This window comes from Nuphar pumila, chromosome 11, assembly GCF_984573655.1.
Source record: "Nuphar pumila chromosome 11, dmNupPumi1.hap1.1, whole genome shotgun sequence".
Lineage (NCBI taxonomy): Eukaryota > Viridiplantae > Streptophyta > Magnoliopsida > Nymphaeales > Nymphaeaceae > Nuphar > Nuphar pumila.
The window spans coordinates 13,734,176-13,759,066 of record NC_143259.1 but is presented as its reverse complement, the minus strand read 5'-3'; the positions used below and the strand labels follow the sequence as shown (position 1 = coordinate 13,759,066).

Sequence of the window (24,891 nt, the reverse complement as noted above, 5' to 3'; positions counted from 1 at the left end):
CGATCGTCGCCTGCGGGACGCTTCGGCCTCGGCCTCAAGGCAGCGGCCGAGGGTTTCGAGTTCTTCCCGTCCATAAGCTTCGAATTCGAGGGTTCGACAGAGGACCGCCCCGAGGCAGCTGCTTTCGACTGCGAAGCGCTCTGTAATTCGTCCAGAGGGTCCGGTTTAGCTTTCACTGGTTCAGCCTCATCCTCGGACTCTTCTTCTTCCTCTTCATTGTCATCTTCTTCTTCTTCCAACGACGATGAGGGTTTAGGCAGGGAAGTCATTATCGTGGAAGCATTTCCACTCTCTTCTTCTTCTTCTTCTTCTGATTCTGAGGAAGAAGAAGAGTTACACTCTTGTTGGGGAGGCATTTGTTTCTTGCTAGGTTGTTTCTCTCACAGAGAGAGAAAGAGAGACAGAGACGCCGTGGTATTTATAAGAAGAAGATGGTCCCTTTGAATTGGTTTTGGTTTAAGGGGACTTATATCCAAAACCGGATCCATTTGAATTCCTTATTATACGGGTTTGGACTTGCATAAGGAAACATGGGTGATGGGTCCACCAAAGAGAGGTAAATCATGACCGTTCATCTTGCAAGCTTGGACGGTCTATATCACGACCGTCCAACTTTTGAGTTATTATATTCAATCCGTTTTTTTTTCTCCTTAATGCATTTCAAATACGCTCTCGATGTAAAAAGCTCTTCTTTTTACTTGTGTTGCTAATACAGCTCAGCTTTTTCCTCTCTTTTTCAATCAAATAAAAATGGAGAGCAATTTAGCCATTTTAATTTGACGACGCGTGATTCAAGATGTACTCACCAAAATTTTTTTTTTCAAATAAGACAGAAGGGTACTGAGTTTCTTATTCAATAAAACTTATTTTTTGACATTTTATAATAAAATTTTCAATTTATTTAGATAATATGAAAATTGGCTAAAATGGCATGCCCCAATGACAGATTTTTAGACGGTGGTACCTCCTTGAAATAAAAATGAAAAGGTACGAACTGAAGTGTAATGACTGAAATTAGGCACCACTTTTCAAATATGTCATAAGTTGCATAATATTCTGTCACCCTCTTTTCTTTCTCATTTTTATCCTTGTGTATTTTTTGATTCGTGGAATTTGCTGGAATAGCGATCGAAAAATTCCTCCATCACAAACAAGAGATTTTTTTTTTATTTCGATAGACACAAACAAGAGAATTTTTTATGGAATTGAACTTGGCAATCTTTTTTTACTTAGGATACATAGCACATTAATCTGTTCAACCTAGGGCTCGTGGACACATTTTTTGGAAAATATAGCAGGTTTTGTTTGTGGGATTGAAAATCATTCCATAGAATGGAGAAATTCGGCTTAGTCAATGCTGCAAAGCGCGGAAACAGCAATTTATGAAGTCACAAGGAAACACTTTCTTACTCATTACTCAAAAGAGTGTTCCGTGCGGTGCGTTTGACACCACCCTGGACGCAACAGTCCAAGACACATTTGTCATCGATGTTGTGTCCCACGTTTGATGTGGGGCATGGGACCCATGATGGCAGGGTGGACACATCTTTTTTTTTTAAAGGCAAACTGGGGTTAGGCAGACCCCTACCAGATATCTCTTAAGCCCCATGTGGCAGAGGGATTCGAACCTGGGCCTACAGGTTGGCACAGGACCCCGCTTACCACATGGGATACCACCTCGGTGGACACATCCTTGTTTCATTCCCATGAAGTGAGAAAACACAAACAAATAGCAGCATGCTCCTACTCCCAGCTCCCAAACAGAGCCTCATACATAATGATGAAGCATAATCAAATATGAAAGCATCAGAAGAAAAGAACATAATCCCAGTCTCAAGTATTGATTAGTTATAAATATCAGCCACAGTTGTGGAAAGCGATTACCTTCTTATTACCATAGAATCCATGGAGTTCACATCCTCAACACAAGGCAGTAGATGGCATATCATGACCACAATTCTAGAAATTGGAAGATGCAACTTAAGGATGCACAAATTGAGTTTCAAGAGTTGATCACAACCATGCTCAGGTTTTCACTGGCTGCCATGGCTGATATCTGGTCCAGTCCTTCTGACTAGGGTTTAGAGTATGTCCCTTGGAATGGTATATGTAGTCCTCACCCTCCCCAGAGAAGTTCTCCCTGTGTTCCACTCCATACCTCTTCGGCTTAAGCATCAACAACTGAAATCACAGAGAAAAGGTCTAACTTACACCGCCAAACAAAACATCACAAAGAATGTTCAAATTCCAAGACTTAAATATCCTGGAATAGTGATACGACAAGTTATCATGCTCCAGATAGCATTGGATGAAAGATTATTAATTTGACACTATGGAACATGCAAAAAGCAATTAACCATATACCTAACCAATACTATTTTTTTTTTGTATACTGGATTAGACAGTGCCCAAACAGTAAGCAGGTGGGAACTTACTTCGTCACCAGTGTGGTCTGTCATGCAGTGTAGCCAACCGTGCCACTCAGCCGGAACTTGAGATGCATTGTATCTGCCCTTATCCGCATAATCCACCCACCTATGCCTCCCTGAATGACAAAAGTTCTTGCCATATCAATTACATCAAGCCTACCAAGCCTAGAAACACTGCACTGCATGTTTTTCTACTGTTGTGATTGTTTATTTACAACCACCTACTTGAGGGCATGCCTCTTTGCTTTCATGGTGACACGTGAATGCTTTTTACTATCATCATTCATTATACAGTGAATACACTCTGGATTTCAAGCAGAATTTCTCATGTTTATATTTAGTTTTGAGAGTTTTAGTGACAACAAAATCAGGACAAACCACTTAAATTTGATGAGTTCATGACTGGATGCTTGGCTTTTTAGCAAACAAAATGCATGTTTTAAACCAACAATATCACAAAGCCCCAAGGGGGGTTGGCGTGGTGGGGTGGGGCCTTGGCTGCTAGACGGGCAGTCAAGGTTCGATTCCCATGGGTGTCGCCCCTCTGCACAAGCCAACATGTAGCATAGGCCCCGGGGGCAGGGGTCCTAGCCTCGGAGTTTTACGCTATCGGCATAACAACCGTACTGAGCCAGTGCGACCAGGTCTTCGTGCCGGGTGTGGTTTCTTCAGGTTTTAAATAAAAAAAACAACAACAATATCACAATCATTTAACTAAATCATAGCCATTCCCCTAAATTGTTGGGCACTACTAGATTACTAATGATCAAGTCCCATATCCTGGCAAAAGAAGAATATCTACCACATATTTATGCACTGGGCACTTGACAGAATTAAGATTTTGAAGTAACCTATTCAATATAGGAATGAATTTCAGATGAAAATATTAGAGTAAGGACATGGTATTACATTTCAGGTATTGTCTTCTAAAATATACACAAATTTCAGGGGAATAATAATTATGTGTAGTTTGGTTGGTTCATGAGACCATTCTAGCCAATATTGTCAACAACCAGTCATTCAAAAAGAAAAGAAAAAGTGCTGTAACTTTTTTAAGGATGAAAAGTTTTACGTGAAGGACTGACCAAATTGTGTATTCTCCATGCTCTCAAAATATTTATTTCCATATTGGTCGATGCCAACAAGCTTTGCACCTATCGAATGCAACTTGGTTTGCCTGAAAATAGAAAAGTTCATCCAGAAGAACAAAAAAGAATAGTTATTTTTTTCAAACAAAAAGAGTGTGGGATAGTAAATGGATAAGTGAACAAAAATAGCAAAACATAGTGCTCATTTTACATGCCATGAATACCGATAGTTGATGTTGCCAAATTGGCAGATAAACAAGCAGATCATGGTTCTGATTATGAAATAAAAGAGGAACAACCACATCAGCATCAGTGCATCAAACAGCAACATTACATTGGATATGACACAGGCTAAGTAAGGAATTACCCTTTGGAAGCCTAGCACAGCACCCTAAGTACTTGCAAGCTAATGGGTAAATAAACAAGTGAAATAGAAATAAGTTTTTAAACACATCATGTGCCACAGTTAGATCAACAAGAAAATATGGCCTCTGAAATGTGATAATCTCATCAGCATCAGCATACCTAACAACATCCAATATTAAAAAGTGACAGTAAACTATAGGGAAACTAGTGCATAGCCTTAAGCTGCATATTGTGCCCTAACCACAACAACTCATAAACAAATAAATAACATAAAACAAAACTGACTGAAAATTTTAGCAGAAGCTAAACTAGAAATCTGGTGTCTGAAAGTGTAGCAAAAAGAAAAAAAATGCACACATAAGCAAGTATCCAACACAACCAGGACGGAATGATGATTTCTTGGTTACTTACGTTCAAGTAAAAAGCAATCGACACGAAAAAAGGAAGAAGAACTTGGATGATAATAGGATAAATCAAATCTTAAAGATTTTTTGGCTAATTCAAACAGCATTTTATGCATGTAAGAAATTGAAGTAAAATAGCCTTTTCTCTAATGGGAGACACTGACAAATTGCTCCAGTGCCACAAGGAAATACAAGAAAAAAGTACACATGGAAAGCTAGAAGATCTTGGAGAGCAGTTCGATGGCTGAGATTTGAAGAAATCAATCTCCGATTATGTTCCAGGGGAAAAAATTCATACTAAGCCAGCTAATTTTGATACATATCACAACATAGGGATTACTCCTGCACAAAGCATTTGAAAACACAACACAGTTGTGTTTCCTTATGCCCACAAAACATATGCAAATGTTCAACTTTTGTAAGATTATTATTCCAAAACAATAACCAGTTCTAAGTACAAAGATTAGAAGAGCTTAAAAGGCAGGAATTTTGCCCTGCATCTAATTTTTAAAAAAAAATCTATACATGGTTTATAATCTAATTGAAATTCTATTTTTGTGCTTAATTTAGTCCTAGTTGACACAAACAACAAACAGGTAACCTAAAATGACAATCTTTATCATAAGCTTATTTAATGTACATGTTTCACAACTGCCTTCTTCATAAGCTTATTTGACAGACAATAATTTTCATACACCAATAAGGCTATAAATTCGATAAGCTTATTAAATGAATCTAATACATCTGAAATAGTTCCAGACAAGCTAAGCTCATGCAACCATCCTGTTGACTGCAATAAAAGCCAAAAAAACATAGATGTGATCATAACAACAACAACAACAACAACTACGCCTTCATCCCAAAACAATTGGGGTCGGCGATATGAACCAACAAAGAAAATCATAATGTAACTAAAAATTTCAAAGCATGGGGACCTGTCTTCAAACAAACCACAGAATTCACGTGCAAAGACTCCTATTAAGATACACAGCACAATATATAACTGTGTTAAAAGCTTTCTTGAATGGATGGAAGAAAGGAGAACATAGGGCCCGACTGAGGAGCGGTTAACTTGACCTTGAATAACCTGATGTGTAAGGGGCAGAACAAAGAATATCACTTTCACTTCTTGTAATGATTACATCATATTTACAAGACTGCCACTCCTAAGTGGCATGAAACTTAATGCAACAATGTAACAGATCTTCCACCATAAAATGGTGGGAAACACAATGACAGTTGCAGCAAATTAAGATACCCATAAAATCCCAATGTTTGTGTACGTAAGCTCAAAATTAAAAAAGAAAAAAAAAGCCACAACAGAAGCAATAGATACATAAATAACAATTGCAAGGCTTGGTGAGTAGAAAAATACAACTGGAAATGTGTAATACATAACACAATTAGTTCAAGAAGTCCATGAATTGGGAATATGTGGTTAGGGCTTAGGCAAAGCATTTGATTGTACTTGACACAAGCAGCACTTCCCCCTATGTAGTAAAATGTCTTGAACCAGCTTCCATGCCCGATTGTGTCAATACAGGAACATATGGAGTAGAGTAAAAAAACAATTAGCTTCTGTGGCAATCTCTTGGAAGCAACATGAACATCTCTCAACAATATTTTTTTTTATAAGCGACATCTCAACATTGTTGATAACGCTAGAAACTGAAAAAACAAAACAAAAAAAGGACTTAACTTTATCATGTCTTTAATAGAAAAATTAAGGTGGCATCTCATGCTATGTCACAGGGGTACTCCAATCGCTCCTTTGTCTGTCAGCTTGTACAGTATTCCTAATACACTTACACGAAAACTAGTGTGACCCAAGACTTTTTCATGTAACATGGCCCTTGCTTTTATGTGTTACTCAAGCTAGAGACCATTGGTTAAATGTGTCACAAGACTCACAGCCCCAGCCATGATATCTGGCTCTTGAACTGATTTTCTCATGATAATATACAAAATAAAATAAGAATTAATAAAAGGATTGTTTTTAAATGCTAAAAATCCTACAAATTTCTAACATTAAGAAAATATCATGATAATGCTCCAATGATATCATGGAACATAAAAATGATTCATATTTCAAACTAATGTGATAAAATGCTTTTACTATCAACCATGAATTCATACAAATTCTGTACATCAGAAAACTTCTAACACCTCAGAGATATGTGCAGCTATAGTACAAAGAGAAATGGTAGGCAGGAACAGAGGTTTCACTATGGTCATATGATCTAGCATATATAACTTCAAACAAATAGACAACAAGAATTAGGAACATATACTTACAAAAGATTTCCATCCAGAAGACATTTCCTGAAAGAAACCCAATTAAAAAGAAATAAATTGCTAGGGTATAATTAAAGAATGAAAATCAACCAAATACAAAAATAGATCTACTCATTTTGTCAAATGTTCACAATCTGACTTAGTTGTATGAGCATCCGTTCATGCATAATGACAATCCATTCATCTAGAAGGCATTTTCTCAAGAGACTTTCAAGAAGTATTTTTCTTGAAAATTCTTGAGACATTATGAAGGATTTTTTAAAATATAAACATAAAAATGAAGATTTAAAATTTTGTAAAATTTTGAAGAATGTGATGGATTCATTTTATGAATTTTAGTTTAGAGTTTTTGCTGTTTTGACCAAAACTCCAATAAGAATGCAACAGATTCAAAAGAACACTGATATTTGTGATATGAGTTCGCATTAAAGAAACAAAAGACCAGAAAAGAAAAGAAAAGAAATAGGCATCACAATCATCAAAGTATAGCAGACAATGTTTAATAACTTTACATAAGCCAAGCCACATTTAAATGTTTAAGTTTCCTTCTCCAATGGTAATGTCACAAATACAGATCAGAAAATTGTAACTTTTGCATTTCACAATGTAAAGCGCCACCCCCCCCCCCAAAAAAAAAAAAAAAGACAAGACAATACACTGTTTGTTTTTCATTTTGGCATTGATCTTTTTCATTTCTAGGTTGCCTTCTTTCTCCTGTGTGGGTCTACATTGGCTTTATGTGTTCTCGCAATCACTGTTTATAGCTCTGTATCTCCTTAAGGCTGATTGATTACAAAAGAAACCCATACGCCTGACATGATAGAAGGATTTTCCAATACAAAAATACTTTTGTGGTAGACTTCAACATGATTTCAGATGCATAAGAAGACTCAGAGAAGATAAAATAACCACTTAGATAATAAATTTGCATGTCACAAATGAGTCCTTCCATCAACAATTAAATCGTATCCTCAAAGGATCAAAACCAACAAAGGTTCTTCTAAAGATAAAATAATTCATGTATTAAACAAGAATATAAGAATATGATTTTATATTTCAATAAATGCCAATCAAATCTTCAACAGCATTTAGAAAGTCCCCATAGAGATTTTCCTATAGATGGAGAAAGGAAACTACCAACACATCCATTGCAACTTGGACATTGATGAATCCAAACGTTCCAAAAAAAGAGGACCAAACAGGCCAATGCAGATGTAATGCTGCTGCTTCTTTTTTTCTCAATGCAAAGTTTAAAAAATGCTCATAAGTTTTAGGATTTTGTAAAAGATGCACTTTTTTTAATTTCATCAAACACAACTTTAAATCTTGTTAATAAAACACATACACATGCATATAAATAATTTAACTATTTATTTTTGCATCAGGTCAGCTGTTCTTGAACACTAAATGTCACTTCATGCTGCACTCCCCCCCCCCCCAACCCCAACCCAAAAAAAGAACTAACAGCATCACTGTGCACGTCTCGCAGCCTTTCTGTCCCCTGCTTAGTTGTAAGCAATGTTGTCAAAATTGTACCTGACCCTGAATCAATTTTCAAAACAGTTCAGGGAATCAGCAGATTCCAATTCTGAACTGAATCAGCCAATTTTTAATAATTTAAACTATTTTTAAAACATAATTAAAATAAGCCGATTCAGCTTTTTTATCAATACAATACGAATCACCCAATTTGCAATGATACTGACAACATTGGTTGTAAGGTCAGATTGTTCAGAGACATGGTAATTCAAAAGCACCCTTAAGTTCTAGGATTTTGTAAAAGATGTACCCATTTTTAAATTCTTCAAATAGGGTCCAGCTTAAAATCATGTTAACCAAAAACACATTCCATGTACATTTTCTTCAGGTAAGTTGTCCTTGATCGCTACAATTTCATTTTATGCCCCCTCCACCATCCCCTCATCTCTTCAACCGATCCCACATGCTATTTCTCTGCACACCATGTTTTAGCATTAATCTTGGGTACGTTTCTCTTTTGACCAAATTTCCACTCTTTGACTAGGACAAGATAATGGTTACTCTTACCACTCATCCCCATCAGCCAACAATTCTATCATTAAAGATAAAGAGTCCTTTGGATTCTTGCGCCACCATCAGCCTTCTCTTGAATGTTCCCCATTTTCATTTATGTTCTTTTTGCAAAGGCACAAACAAAAAGAAACAAACATATAAGCATAGTTTTCTCTTAACTATAATATCCTTTTCCTCATAAAAATTTCCAACAATGTGACAGGAAGGGTATAGTTTCAAGGGTCCCCAAACACTATGCACCATAAATTTGAAAATGCTACATTTATGTTACGTGAACAAACCAAGAGTATCTTAAAAAAAGAATGGAGTGTTGGTTTTTTTAACACTCAAATTGAGATATGATTTCCAGAGCTTAGATTACAAGTGAGAAGAAAAAAGAGAAGAGAGAGATAAAGGGAGAAGAAGATGAGGGCTTGTGATGTCGATCGGATCTTTGTGTCTTCTTGGGCTTCCTTGAATTTGCTTTTTCCTTTTCTCAATCTCCGTTTTTTCTCTTCTTCTTCAACTTACATAGCTTCTCTTTTTTATAGAGTTACTCCCTTAAGTTTAACACTTTCATCGTGGATACTTCTTTGCTGGATGGATGCCATCTGTACTTGTAACCACCTTCATGCTCCTTGTCTTTCTACTTTATGGGTACCAGAAACGACATGGGTAGATATTTGGGAGTTAGGATGATACGTGATTGACTAATTGCAACCAGCACAAGTTACCCTCATTTACCGTAACCAGCACAGGTTACCCTTTTTTATCGTAAGTCGTAACCAACACATATTACTTTCTTTTACTGTAACCAGCAAGAATGGTTAGAGAGGTTTACCATACCCTGCGTATTTATCTTGTCATGTGTAAATGAGTCTAAATTTGATAATTTTGACACACACATGGATTTAAATTATATATATATATATATTATATATATATATATATTGTGCAAACAATTTGCCCCTCGATGCTAGGAGGTGCTAGTTGTTCTTGAATAAACTCTTCATCCTCTTTGTATCATCTGTAGAGATGTGATGTACTCCATATTTCTTTTCCAACATGATGGTCTCTTGATACCCTATTCTCACTTTACCTTTTCGATTTAAGACTCCATCTTTGGCTAGGATATATTTTTCTCTAGGTCTAAGATAGGGCTCTACGGACTCAATTATTCCTCTAGCCTTTGAGCCTTGAGGGTTATCAAGGTCATATCCCATATTTTGCATCATCTTTCTAGCATTTTGACTATATTTTTGAGTAGGGATTTTGACTCGTTGAGGCTCTTCTTCCTTTTGGGGGTATTGTATATCTCTTATTACAGTATTTTTTTCTAAAATTGCCTTATCTTTCTTTCTTCTTAGAAGAATCATTATGGTTCGAGACTGGACCATTTCTTGATCCATATCAGTTAATGGACAAACTGCACTCCTTGCATTTTTAGATAATGGTTTTCTTTTATAAATGAAAAGGCAATTTCATAAAACTTTGCATCAGCGAAGTCAGCTTCAATTCCAAAAAATGGGTTAGGATCAACCTTCTCTATTTTCACGACTTCATTTTTAAGGAATTTAAAACACTGATCTAGTGAAGATGCCACCACTCCATTATCATGTATCCATGGTCTTCCTAAAAGTGCATTATATGATGTGGTAGCATCAATGACACGAAATTTAACCATTGATGAGAGCTCTCCAATGGTTAATTTAAGTTCAATAGCCCCAAGGGATTTTTGACCATCTTGATTAAACCCTTGTATCATGAGTTTGGATCTCATCAACTGCTCCACAAAAAATCGATCTGATAAGGCTTTTAAAGAGAGGAGGTTTACTCCGGATCCAAAATCAATCATGATTCAAGAAATCCTTTGTAATTCAACTATTCCTGTGACAAACAGAGGTCGATTATGCGGTTTCTTAACATTTTGAAAATCTTTTTAAGAAAATGATAGGCAGGCAAAACAACTTAATATCTCTCCAACAGATTCGTCACCATTTTCCTTAATTTCTATCATATAGCACTCTAGTTGACTAAGTGCTTGTATTAACGATTGACCTATCTCAGGAGATAACATGAGGGCATCATATACACTTAATAATGCCAGTATCTTTTTGAGATACTTGACATATGCTTCAACATTTTCATGAACTATAGGCATACGCCCCCTTCACTTTTGCCTTTCTTCTTGAACTGGTTGATGAGTAGGTGCTTCTCTTTCTGGCAATTGTTTGCCTGACCTCAGTTCCATAGCTCCTACTCTATGTCACATGGGTGCGGGTGCGGGGATTCGGCACTTCCAAAAAACTCGGGTGCGGGGGTGCGGCAGGGGCAAAAATGTAATATATATATAAGGGGGGTCCGGGGGTTCCCCCCGACGCGGGTCCAGGTATGGTGATAAATAATAAGATTAGATTAAGACCCGAATCCGGACCCGAAGGCCCAATTAATACATTGTCCCATGTATAGTTTGTGAAATTTTATACCAGACCCGAGTTCTAATTAAGACCCACATTTTTTCAATCTAAAAATTATAAAAAAATATGGTTTTACTGGGTATATAGTCCGGTTCTGATTCATGTAGTTCTTATCGGGTCCAAGTATGATTTTTCTTATAATGGACCTGATTAGACCCGGGTCTGGACCCGATACCATACCCAAAAAGCAGTTCCAAGTCTAGTACAACCAAGGTTCGAACCAAACCCGACCCGTTGACACCCCTAATGGTAAAATCATAATTGAAAAGTATTATGTAAAATATCAGGTCATTTTGTCTGTCTAAAACTATTAGGGTTGTCAATGGATTGAGTTTGACCCGGACCCAACCCATAAAAGACCCCATAGGGTTTGGGTTTGGTAATAAAGAAAGAGGTCCAACTAAAATCTGGGTCAAACCAAAGAGTCCGATTAGTATATGACACCAGGTATGGTTTGCAACATTTCTTACCAGACGCAAGTCTGACTCGAGCTCCAATTAAAACCCGTGGTTTTTTCAATGCAAAAAAGATTAAAAAATATTATTTTATCGAGTATGGACCGAGTCTGGTTCACATAATTCTTATAAGACACATGCATGGTTTTCCTTGTAACAAACCTGTTCGGACCCAGTATTAGTACCTCAAAGTCAGGTATGGGTTTGGACCGACCTGGGTCTGAACCAGGTTCCAAATGGTTGACACTCCTAAAAATGGCAAATAATTTTCACGACAGTTTCAACAATATCGTGATAATTTTCACACTGTCTAATAATAAACAATTTAAAATCCAGAAATTTGGGACATTACTCCAAAGTTCCAAACATGTATCGATGGGAATCTTTTGACAAAATGTTTGAAACTTAAAAACATCCATATGGCGCGATTTTTTGAAATATCATAATAAAAGCGTCTATATCATTATATTGCGATATTTCCCTTTAATAAGAAACGTTGCAAAAAATGCATGCAGCTAACCATTTTTCGGAATCAGAATTAATTAGTAAAGATCCATTAAATATCACGCATCTTTCTAGGCGAATTAATTGTTGCTTTAGGATGATTGGTTTGCTGCTTTAGGAAAAAGTGTTCCAAAAATGAAGCTTTGGAAAGTGGAACTTAATTAATTTTAATTAGAGTTTTGAACTAAAACCTTTAATGGTATTTACTTATTTTTTTCAATTTCTCCTTTTATATTTTAAAATTTGACTTAATTAATGTTAGCGAAAAATTTTCCCGAAAAAAATGCAAGAATAATAAAACTCTATAAAATCTCACAAAAAAAATATTTGCGATATTTTCCCATTTTAAACATGTCAATACGGTCGAAAACTGGAAATCTCTCTCTCTCTCTCTTTGTGTGTGTGTGTCGCTAAGAACAATGGGCTGCAACGAGGAATCAGAAGCAAGACCAACCAGAGAGCTTCCCCATGAGATCATCGTGGACATCTTGAGGAGGTTGCCCGCCAAATCACTGATGAGTTTGAGGTGCGTCTGTAAGCAATGGGACGCCCTCACCCGCGACCCTTCCTTCATCGATTCCCACCTTCAGTTCGCACTCCTCCGACGGCCCCCTAATCTCATGGTCACCCCCCAAGATTTTTTTTTAAAATTCCGCAGCCCATTTCATAGGGCAATTAAAAAAAAGGACCAAAATGACCCTGGGTGCGGTCAACGCACCCAGGGTCGGGTTGACCGCACCTGGTGCCGCACCCGCACCCACGTCGAGTCACGTCGACGCGGGTGCGGCACCCTACTAGCCGAATCCCTATGACATAGCTCCTACTTCAACCACATCAATATGATTGCATAGTGCGACGGATTTTGATCTATTATCTTTTGCTTGAATTTCTTCGATCTTTACATTGTGAGGTTCCATTTCAACTTCAAATTCTTCTCCCCACCCTATAGGTACGACGAGTTCAAAATTTTGTTTTTGACTTTTTTCAATCCAACCACGGATACGCTCTTGGTCTTGCGACTTTTGGGCATATGTTATATACCCTCGATTGTCGCCATACCCATCAGCCAACTCATCCTCTGTATATGAAGTAGTACCATAACTCTCATAGCATGAGTTCAAATCCCAACAATAATCGTTGTTTATTTGAACTTGTTGTGTTACTAAAGAATCTGGTTCTATTATAATTTGAAGTTCAGAGAGGAGAGTCGTTTGGGAATCAAGAGGTAGAATTGGTTGAGCCAGTACATCTTGTGGCAAATCTATTGGAGGAAGTGAACCAAATTATATGGTGGTCATATTTGTCGATGCTTCTTCTTTGGATGGTGTCCATCTTTCCAAGCTTGGCTCATTTTTATTGATACGTCCTTTAGAACAAAGCAATTTTCTGTCTTGTGACTAGTAAGACGATGATATTTGCAGTACTTAGGACTGTTTATCTGTTTCGCTTTCCTTGGTCTCTTACACTCTGGAAACTCAACCATTTTCATTTTTAACATGTACTTCAAGATCTCTTCTACATCATCATCATTAATGTCTTTACACTTTTCATTCTTAGGTTCATTAACCTTTGGTTTGAGATTCGAGATCGTTTCAGCTACATTGCAATATGTATTGCCCCTTATTGCGGGTATTTTTTCTCTTTTCATCAGTATTTATCTTAGACCTATCATAGGTCCTTTCGATGTTTTGAGCAATGTCTGAGAGTTGATTAAATGTTTTTGGTTCCATTGACATCATGTAACGTGAGATAGATGGTTGCAAGTTTTTCATAAACATCTTTAGAGCTCGTGCTTCCATCAATTGCTCTTCACATAAGACAATCATATCTCCCCATCTGGATATAAAGTTCATGAAAGGTTTATCTGGTCTTTACTTAGTTTCCACTAAATCAGAGGTAGTGATGATTCTTTGTAGGGATGGCAGTGGACCGGGGGAAAGTGGGGCCCCGCCTCGCCCCGTTTGGACCGGGGATGAAGGGTATGAAACGGGGATGGAGGCGGGGACGAAGGTTAAAATCCATCCCCGTCCGGGGGTGGAGGCGGGGATGGACGTGCACTTTTCCCCGCCCCGCCCCGTCCCCGCCTCATCCCCGCCCCAACCCCGCCCCGACCACTTTTCCCCGCAATATCCCCGCCCCGCCTCATCTCCGTTTGAATCGGGGATGGAGGACATGAAACAGGGATGAAGGCGGGGGTGGAGGATAAAATCCATCCCCGCCGCGGAGGCGGGGCGGGGGTGGAGGATAAAATTTTGAGGCGGGGCGGGGGTGGAGACCTTGTCCCCCGACCCGCCCCGCCCCACTGCCATCCCTAATTCTTTGTTGACTATAAAACCTAGCCAAGAATTTATTCTGCATTTCTTCCCAACCCATTACCGAGTGTGGACTTAAATGGCTATACCAAGAAAAAGTAGGTCCATCCAAGGACAAGACAAATTATCTTAAACAATAATCTCCATTATTTCCTGTGTCCCCACATTGGGCTATGAAATGGGCTAAGTGTTCTCTTGGACACCCCAACCCATTAAATCTCTTAAAGACTGGGAGGTGATAATTTGGAAGATAAGAGACCTTATCCACACGTTCTGGATATGGTTTAAAATAACTTTGAGAAGGTCCAAAAGTCATTGTTACCTTAAATTGCTCAAATTTTCTATTGAGCTATTCTAAGAACCTTTCTTCTGTAAGGAAAGATCCTCCTCTGGATTGTGATACTGATGATGATGCATGAAGAAGATTTGATGTTCCTTTTTTTCCATCATTTTACTAAGCAAAGCATTTATTTCAAGTTCTTTCTCTTTTAATTTTTTTATGAGTAATGCCAATTGCTCTTCTGGGGTTAATATTTGTTCTGCTCCAGCCATCATAATAGACACTGCCACTGGACTATTTGGAAGTGAGATTGGATCTTCTTTAAATAATGGGTTTGAATATTCAGATCTATGAGTATTTTTTCAAAATCCTTTTTTACATGGTTGGCTAGGAGTAAAATAAGGCATGGGATGGTAACTTTTGCCAGTTAATGCAACCTTGCATAGTACCTCCAGTTATGCAGGTGTTGAGAGACTTTGGTAAGTAGGTGATGTCATCACTTTGTACGTAAGTGTTGTAACACTTTGGCTGGTTAATGATGGCACCATTCTCAAGCCAGGAGTTACTTGGCTTTGGCTAGTAAATGACATCATATATACAACTGATGATCTCATCTATGTTGACACAGGTGCTGATGAAGTTTGGCCGATTGGTGATGTCACCATTGCTTTGGGTGATATTACTTTTTCTAGCACAAGTACCGTAGAACCTTGGCTGGTTGGTGATGTCACCTTTGCTTTAGGTGATGTCACTTTTTTTAGCACAAGTGTTATAGAGCCTTAGCTGGTTGGTGATGTCACTTTTTCTCTTGGAGAACTTTGACTGATTGGTGATGTCACCTTTGCTTTGGGTGATGTCACTTTTCTTCCTAAAGAACTTTGGATGGTTGGTGATGTCACATTTGCTTCGGGTGATGTCACTTTTCCTCTTGAAAAACTTTGGTTGGTTGATGATGTCATCTTTGCTTTGAGTGATGTCACTTTTCCTCCATGAGAACTTTGGCTGGTTGGTGATGTCACCTTTGCTTCGGGTGATGTCACCTTTTCCTCCTAAAGAACTTTGGCTGGTTGGTAATGTCACATTTGCTTCGAGTGATGTCACTTTTTCTAGCACAATTGCTGCAGAGACTTGGTTGGTTGGTGATGTTACCTTTGCTTTAGGTGATGTCACTTTTTGTAACACAAGTGTTGCATAGCCTTGGCAGGTTGGTGATGTCACCTTTGCTTTAGGTGATGCCACTTTTTCTCCTAAAGAACTTTGGCTGGTTGGTGATGTCACATTTGCTTTGGGTGATGCCACTTTTTCAGCCCATGACATTACTCTTTTGTTGGTTGGTGATATTATCAGCCCATGACATTACTCTTTTTCAGCCCTTTGCGTTGGTACATGTGTTAAAGGGGTTTGGCTGGTTGGTGATGTCACATTTACAAGCATGGATGTTGGTTTCCCTTCCTATATCACCATAAAAGACAACACACCAGATGCATTTTTAAGAAATGCCCTTCTTAAGGAACGTAATTTTTTGGGAACCACCAAAATCCAACCATCTTCTTCTTTCATGTTAAGGAAATGACTTTTATGTATCTTTTCTTGAACGTAAGGGAAACCTTTTGATATCCCTTTTTTTAAAAATATATAGGAGCCCTTTGGCATCCATTTTGGAAGAGAGTCTTTCGACATCTCATTTTTGGATAAAAGAGAGGAGTCTTTCCACATCCTTTGCATAGGAGAGCCTTTCGGCATCTCATTTTTTAGTGAAAAACAGGAGCCTTTCGGCATCCTTTACGTAGGAGAGCCTTTCAACATCTCGTTCTTCGGTGAAAAAGAGGAGCCTTTCGGCATCCCATTTTTCGCTGCAACGAAAATATTTTTCAGCATTTTTCTCTTTGGAGATGCATTCAATTTCAAGGCTAAGCCTTCCAAGCTATTGAAAGACATCGATGTGGCTCTGGCTTTGCTTCTAGTAAAAGGGCCCCTGTTTGTAGAAGTAGGCGAAGTGTTGGTGTCATTTAATTGGCTCGCGAGCACCTACTTGATTTTCAAACTCTTGTTTCTTCCCACTATTGTTGTAGTTCTTAGAGGGAGATGAGAAGCAGGCAAAGGTTCCACTGGGCATGCCAAACTTGAGTATTGTTTTTTTTTTACACTCAAATTGAGATATGAAAACTTCAAACTTATTTTGGGATATCTTCACCTTTACGATAGCCTCTGATTCTCAAAGCTTAGATTACAAGTGAGAAAAAAAAAGAGAGAGATAAAGCGAGAAGAAGATGAGAGCTTGTGATGTCGATCGGATCCTTGTTTCTTCTTGGGCTTCCTTGAATTTGCTTTTTCCTTTTATCTATCCCCTCTTTTTCTCTTATTCTTCAACTTACGTAGCTTCTCTTTTTTTATAGAGTTACTTCCTTAAGTTTAGCATCCCATGATGGAAGATATTCCATCACGGATATTGCTTTTGTTGAATGGATGCCATCTCTACTTGTAACCACCTCCATGCTCCTTGCCTTCCTACTTTATGGGTACCAGCCACGACTGTAATGAAATATGCGGAAAAGAAATGTATGTCCTACAATGGACATTCACACATAGAAATCAAAGAACAAGTCCAAAAGAGGACATACACAAAAGCCAATAATGGCTAGAAAGCATAAAATCTTATAAATGCACTAAAGGGCTTGAAGAAGCCACACATTACAAAGGGGGAGACCCCACTTATTTATAGGCAAGAGAGGAGTGAGGGAGAGTTAGAGAAAAGCAAGAGAGAGGAACCATTGGGAGTCCCAACAAGGAGTCGTTGGGGCCCCCAATGGCTGTGCATTAAATGCACAAAAAGAAAAATAAAAAAGACAAAAAGAAATAAGAAAAAAAGTAGAAAAAGAAAAAGGAAAAAAAATAGAAAAGGAAAAAGACTAAAATGCCCCTATTGGGCGAGTTTACAGAACTGTCCCTTATCGAGCAGTGAATGATATATTTATATATATATATATATATTACATATATTTTAACACCCTCCCTCAAGCTTTACGGGGATACAACGAAAAGCTTGTTGAGAAGAAACATGAAACGAGGAGCAGCAAGAGCTTTGGTGAAGAAGTCCGCCAACTGGTACTCGAATGTGACGTAGGGCAGTGCGATGGTTCCTTTTAGGTATTCATCTCGAACATAGTGGCAATCCATCTCAATATGTTTAGTACGCTCATGGAAGGTGTGGTTGCTTGCAATATAGATAGCACTCTTGTTATCGCAACACATCTTCGAAGGAATTGAGATGACGATGCCCATATCACAGAGGAGACTTCTAAGTCACACAAGCTCCATGGTTGTAGTGTCCATTGCACGATATTCCGCTTCAGTTGAGGACAATGATACTTTATGCTGCTTCTTGCATCTCCAAGAGATCATAGAGTCACCTAAGAAAACACAAAAACCAGTGGTTAAGACTCTATCATTGGGATTTCCTCCCCAATTAGCATCTGTATAAGCAATTAAATCAAGTGATGATGAAGAGGAAAGAAAAACTCCCTTAGTTATGTTATTTTTAATATATCTGACAATCCTTAAGACTGCACTCATGTGCACAGTTGTATGTGCATGTTGAAATTGACTGACGGAATGAACTGCATGAGCTATGTCTGGCCGAGTGATGGATAAGTATGTCAGAGACCCAACGAGTTGACGATAGGGAGTAGGATTCTCAAGAAGTGTCCCATCTTCCAGTCTTAGCTTTGCATTGATAACCTCAGGGGTTTCTGTCTTTTTATCGTCCGAAATTCCAGACTTGGCACAAATGTCAGCAGCAAGTTTCATCTGAGAGAGAATATACCCTCGGGGTGAATATGCAACTTCAATACCTAGAAAATATCTTAAGAAACCAAGGTCAGACATGTCAAAATTTTCTTTTAAAATTTTCTTAATATCATGGATTCTTTGCTCGTCACTTCCAGTGATGATCATATCATCAACATATAGTAGTAAAATAACTACAGAGGACCCTGCACTTTTCACAAATAACGCAGTGTCAGTATAACATGAACGAAAATTTAAGCTAGTCATCACATTGCTAAATCTGTCATGCCAAGCTTTTGGAGCTTGTTTCAACCCATATAGTGTCTTTTTTAGTTTAAGAACTTTGTTTTCACCAATAGATACTCTTGGTGGAGGATCCATATAGACCTCTTCACTTAGTTCGCCATTAAGAAATGCGTTCTTAACATCCAATTGATAGATAGGCCATTTTTTAATGGATGCAACGGCAATAAGAGTCCTAACACTAGTCATTCTAACTACAGGAGCAAAGGTCTCCTCATAGTCTATTCCGTACTCTTGAGCATATCCTTTGGCCACCAACCTAGCTTTATAACGTTCTAATGACCCATCACTTTTAGTTTTAATTTTGAAGACCCATCTACATCCAATAGACTTCTTTCCAGTGGGTAATGAAGTTATTTCCCAAGTTTTAGCCTTTTCAAGGGTATTAAGTTCAAGTTTCATGGCTTCAACCCATTGAGGAATGTTTTTGGCTTCATTATAGTGTAATGGTTCATGATAAGAGTGTAATGCAATTAGACATGCCCTATATTTAGGTGTTAGGGATTCATATGAAACAAACCTATTAGGAGGATTGGAGATTCGGCTAGATCTCCTTAAAGAGGTTTCTTCTATGTTGGAACTTTGAGAATATTTTTCTAAAGCACTTATGGGAATTTCTTGACCACGCCTAGCATAGGTTTGAATTGACCTATTTTCAACATCATTACTTCCATTTTCAACATTACTAAGAGGAGTATCCTCTAAATCATTAGAAATATCCTCTACGTGAGGAGTCACATCTTCTTGAGAGAGAAGATCAAATAAGAAAGCATATTCGCTTTCATCAATATCTTTATTTTTCTCAAAGCCGTTTTCATTTTCCAAAAAGGTAGCATCTTTGGATACATATAGTTTGTTGCTTTTGGGATCGAAGCACCTAAAACCTTTTTTATTTTCTTCGTATCCTAAGAACACACATTCGATAGCTTTGGGAGATAATTTATCTCTTTTATGTGTAAGGACAAAACACTTACACCAAAAAATTCTTAATCTATTAAAATCGGGTGTTCTTTCAAAAAGTTTTTCATATGGAGATATATTTTGAAGGGATGAGGATATCATTCTATTTATCAAATAAGTGGAGGTTAAGGCGGCTTCGGCCTAATAGCATTTTGGAATTTCTTTGGAAATGAGAAGAGTCCTAGTGGTTTCCAAAATGTGTCTATGCTTTCTTTCGGCTAGACCGTTTTATTGGGGAGTCCTAGGACATGACCTTTGATGACAAATTCCATTGGTTTCCAAATATTCTTGAAATTCATTTGATAAATACTCTCCACCGGAATCGGATCGAAGAATGGAGATATTAGTTGAAAATTGATTTTTGACAATCATATGAAATTTTTTAAAAAAGTTAAAAACTTCGGATTTTAAATTGAGAAAATAGATCCACACATATCGAGTGAAATCATCAATGAAAGTAACATAATATGAGTATCCTCCTTTTGATATGACCGGAGAAGGACCCCAAACATCCGAATGAATTAATTCAAAGGGTCTTTTTGACACAAATGTTCTCTTTGGAAAGGGGGTGGATTTCATTTTTCCAAAAATACAACTCTTGCAAACAAAATGTTTCTCATTACAAAATTTCTTTCCAAAAGGAAAGGAGTACATTTTTGAGAAGCTTGGATGTCCAAGTCTTTGATGCCAAGTTTCTATATTTTTATCTTGGACATGATTATAAAAAGAGTTAGTGGGAAGTTTCAAATTGGTCATGTAGTAGAGATCTCCCCTCCTATGGCCTTGCCCAATCCGCTTCCCGGACTGGAGATCCTGTATAAAGCAATCCTTGGTTGAGAAGGAGATTTCACATCCATGATCACATATTTGAGAGACAGATAAAAGATTTAAATTAAGTTGAGGTACTACTCTTACATTTGGCACACAAAAATCTTTTGAAAAATCCAAGGTTCCAAAACTTTTAACTTGTAAAGAGGTACTATCGGCGGTGGAGACAAAAGAATTTTTGGAGTTGCTACATACATTGGATAGTCCATTTTCAATAGGGGTCATATGAAAAGATGCTCCAGAATCAAGAATCCAAGAAGGCGTACCTAGAGGAGAAGAAGAGGCAATGGCGGCTCCCGAAGTTGATGGCGATTTGAGTAGAATTTGAAGTGCTTCGGATAGTTGAGCAAGGGAAAATGACTCTTTCCCTTTCATTGGCTCCTCCTTTGGGGAATTTCTTCAATAGTAGCAACTTTACCTTTTGGAGGCTCATTTATCTTTGGACAATTAGGTCTTATATGACCCGGTTCTTGACAATGATGGCAAATAGCTTTCCTATAATTGCCATTATAGTTATTTTGCCTCCCAAAGTGTGGAGGCTTATATGCTTTCATATGATTGCCGGGTTTAGACACGGCAAGAACTTCATCTCCTTCTTTAATCATGCCAAGACGTGTTTCTTCTTGGCATATTTCGGCTATGGCATCTTCCAATGGAAGCGGTTTTGATCTATGAAGGAGGGAGGACCTAACTTGTTCATATTCGGGCCTAAGCCCATGTAAAAATTGGAAAAAGTGTTCTTTCTTCATTTGTTCTCTTCTCATTTCAACATCCTCACTCGATACCCACTTGGGTTCAAGAAGGGATAGCTCATCCCATAAAGGTCCAAGAGTGCTATAGTAATCTCTTACACTCATTTCACCTTGCTTAATGGTACGAATTTTTTCTTGGATAAAGAATTGACGAGCAAGGTCTTTTTGGGTATACATACCTTTCATAAAGAACCATGCTTCATTTGCTAGGTGGAATTTAGCAATGTTGGCGCAAATCTTTAGCTCCACGTTGTTCATGAACCATGCAAGAATTTTTGCATGCTTACTTTCCCAATCTTCTACCTTGGATTGGTGATCTTCAATAGCCTTCATGCGAGCATTTCCTTCTACAGCCTTTTCTTGATCACCATCTATTTTCGTAAGTTGAAGTTGAGGTTCCCTAATGGTGCCCATCACATATCCCCAAAGCTTTTTACCTTTGAGGTTGTTTTCCATGGCGGCGGCCCACATCATGTAGTTTGTACCATTAAGCTTGAAGGAGAGATCAATCTTTTGTTCTCCTTCCATTATATAATCAAGAATGGAGGACAAACAAAGAGAGAGAGATAACTAGACAACTAGCTATATGAATCAAGAGCACAACCAAGGCTCTGATACAATGTAATGAAATATGCGGAAAAGAAATGTATGTCCTACAATGGACATTCACACATAGAAATCAAAGAACAAGTCCAAAAGAGGACATACACAAAAGCCAATAATGGCTAGAAAGCATAAAATCTTATAAATGCACTAAAGGGCTTGAAGAAGCCACACATTACAAAGGGGGAGACCCCACTTATTTATAGGCAAGAGAGGAGTGAGGGAGAGTTAGAGAAAAGCAAGAGAGAGGAACCATTGGGAGTCCCAACAAGAAGTCATTGGGCTCCCAACGGTCACAATTGTGACCGTTGGGGGCCCAACGACTCTTTGTTGGGGCCCCCAATGGCTGTGCATTAAATGCACAAAAAGAAAAATAAAAAAGACAAAAAGAAATAGGAAAAAAAGTAGAAAAAGAAAAAGGAAAAAAATAGAAAAGGAAAAAGACTAAAATGCCCCTATTGGGCGAGTTTACAGAACTGCCCCTTATCGAGCAGTGAATGATATATTTATATATATATATATATATAAATATATATTACATATATTTTAACAACGACATGGGTAGATATTTGGGATTCAAGGTGATACGTGATTGACTTACTGCAACCAGCACAAGTTAGCCTCATTTACCGTAACCAACACAAATTACCCTATTTTACCGTAACCAGCAGAGGTTATCCTCTTTTACTGTAACCAACACATATTACTTTCTTTTACTGTAACCAACAATGATGGTTAGAGAAGTTTACCATAACCTGCATATTTATCTTGTCATGTGTAAATGGGTGTAAATTTGATAATTTTGACACACTTGCACATGGATTTAAATTATTTATTCATGTATTATTTTATATATATATATATATATATATATATATTGTGCAAACAAAGAAAAAAAAGATTTAGGAAGAAAAGGCAAGCTACACTCATTGGGTGATTTACCACCATTCACCATTTATGACTTTCTAATAAGTTGGTTAATTTAATGCTTCATGGATGGTTAACCACACTAAAACCAAGAAGCATATTGTAACAAACTCATGGACTCCATAACATTTTCCTTTTTGTTGTAGATGTATACAGTATGCTAGTTGAAAGTTGAAAACTGATTTTTTTTCTCCCGGTGATGGTGACAAGGATCCTTTTCTTCACTTGCGCTTTATTCCAGCAGGGCAAGTCACTAGTGATTAGGCAAGAGAAGGACACGTACAGATCTGTTTAATTAACAAGATTTAGCAAATATTTACTGCGACATGATAGAAAGAAGAATGGGGAATCAAACAGGATTTATCAATTCCATCCATGAGATTCACCAAGGATTGCTAAAAATTTTATGAAACTCATTCACAACTCTGAATGGAGCTCACTAAATCTAGATACCAGCAAAAACGTTCATGTTTGTCAGTAATCATATAAGAAGATATCACAACAAGAACAAAAAAACAAAACAAAAACAAAAGGCTACCATTACCGAATCGAATTTACAAACATTCAAATAACAACGAAAAATGGGCAGACCAAAATCATTGAAAAAAAAACTATGTTATTCATTTATACATTACGAATCACGCAAGAAAATACGCAAAAACAAACCGAAGCTCCCAACAATGTCTAAAAACAAAAATCCCCAGATGGGTGCACCTAAATCTTGCATACGATCAAAAGTTACACGATTCCACCGTTTCCTCATCACGAATCGGAGGAGAACTACCAAACAGAGAAGAACAATAAACGATCGCGGTACCATTTTTGTTTGGAAAAACAGAGGAAACGTAATTGGGCACACCGAAAACTTCATTATCTGATCAAATTTTCACTATTTATTCAGATATCAATGCTTCTTCAAACGGGAAAAACGATAAGAACAACAAGAACAAGAGGAGAACACCAAAAATCAGAGAATTGGGGGGAGGAGGAGATATTACGAGTATCCTTCTTCCTTGAGCTCCCTCACCACATTGAGGATGCCCTTCTCTTTGATCGCTTTCAACGCGGACCTCAACACGGAGGCCATCTCTCTCTCTCTCTCTCTCTCAGAAGGAAAGCTGTTTGCTAAAGCGTGAAGGCGGAGTTAGAGGAAAATGGGCCGGGTTTGGGCTGCCCAAGCCCGATATGAATCGGGCCCGACCCAGCCCGTTTATCATTCGGGCTTAAAGGGCCAGACCGACCCACCTAGACTTGGCTGGATAATAATCAAACCGGGCTTGGGGCCACCTGGATCCATGTCGAGCCCTAACGGGTGTTGGGTCGGGCCATGACCTGATGCCCGCCCCTAATTTAAAGCTGCCCACAAGTCGGGTTTAGATCAGGTAACATAGACTTTCAGACCTGAACATGGCTTGAGGTAGGGGTGTCAATGGGTCGGGTTTGACCGAGACCCAACCTGTACCAAACCCTATAGAGTCAGGGTTTGGTGATACATAAAAAGATCCCACAGAATCTGGGTCAGACCCAAAAGGTCCAATTAATATATGCAGGCGGAAATGGTTTGTGAAATTTCATACCAGACCCAAGCTTGACCTGAGTTCCAACTAAGATCCTTAATTTTTCAATGTAAAAATGAAAAAAAATATATGTTATTTTACCGAGTACGATCCATGTCTGGCTCATGTAATTCTTATAGGATTCAGGTATGGTTTCTCTTATGATGGGTCTGACTGGACCCAAGTCCAGACCCAATATCAGCATCTCAAATCATGCTTGGGCCTGGTTCCACCTGAGTCCAAACCAAACCGGACCGGTTGACACACTTAGCTATAGGGAAGCAGAGCTGGAGAAAACCATATGTAGAGCATATAAGGTTCAAATCTGCTGGTTCCAACTCATAGGTGCTGGTCGGAAATAAATCTGGATTGCGACCTGTTATGGTGGATATGGATTTTTTTTAACCGGGTCCATATGTTAGTGTATAGTAGGGATGTAAACTGTCCGGATTCGGATTGGACTTGTCCAATACCAGATTTAACTAATCAGATGTTGGCCAAACGGATTTGAATTCAGATTCAGATTCAGATTCGG

The 24,891-nt window shown here is 38.1% G+C and overlaps 1 protein-coding gene across 1 annotated transcript; it reads right to left on the bottom strand.

Annotated features, from left to right (window-relative positions):
- Positions 1–1,868: 1,868 nt before the first annotated feature.
- On the bottom strand, positions 1,869–23,910 carry LOC149822039 (NADH:ubiquinone oxidoreductase, 17.2kDa subunit). The gene is made up of 5 exons (XM_089980648.1): positions 23,799–23,910; positions 6,583–6,609; positions 3,515–3,606; positions 2,436–2,545; positions 1,869–2,181 (listed from the first exon to the last, which is right to left on the bottom strand). The coding sequence occupies exons 1-5, from the start codon at positions 23,885–23,887 to the stop codon at positions 2,026–2,028; spliced, it is 474 nt and encodes a 157-aa protein (XP_089836774.1). The 5' UTR covers positions 23,888–23,910; the 3' UTR covers positions 1,869–2,025.
- Between the last annotated feature and the right edge of the window lie 981 nt (positions 23,911–24,891).

What these genes read in the sequence shown, in the direction of transcription:
- LOC149822039 (XM_089980648.1), bottom strand. Translation starts at nt 23,887, where the DNA reads ATGGCCTCCGTGTTGAGGTCCGCGTTGAAAGCGATCAAAGAGAAGGGC. An exon ending in CTTCTGGATGGAAATCTTTT is followed by an intron (nt 3,607 to 6,582) that starts GTAAGTATATGT and finishes TTCTATTTTCAG; the next exon opens with GCAAACCAAGTTGCATTCGA. An exon ending in CATGGAGAATACACAATTTG is followed by an intron (nt 2,546 to 3,514) that starts GTCAGTCCTTCA and finishes TTTGTCATTCAG; the next exon opens with GGAGGCATAGGTGGGTGGAT.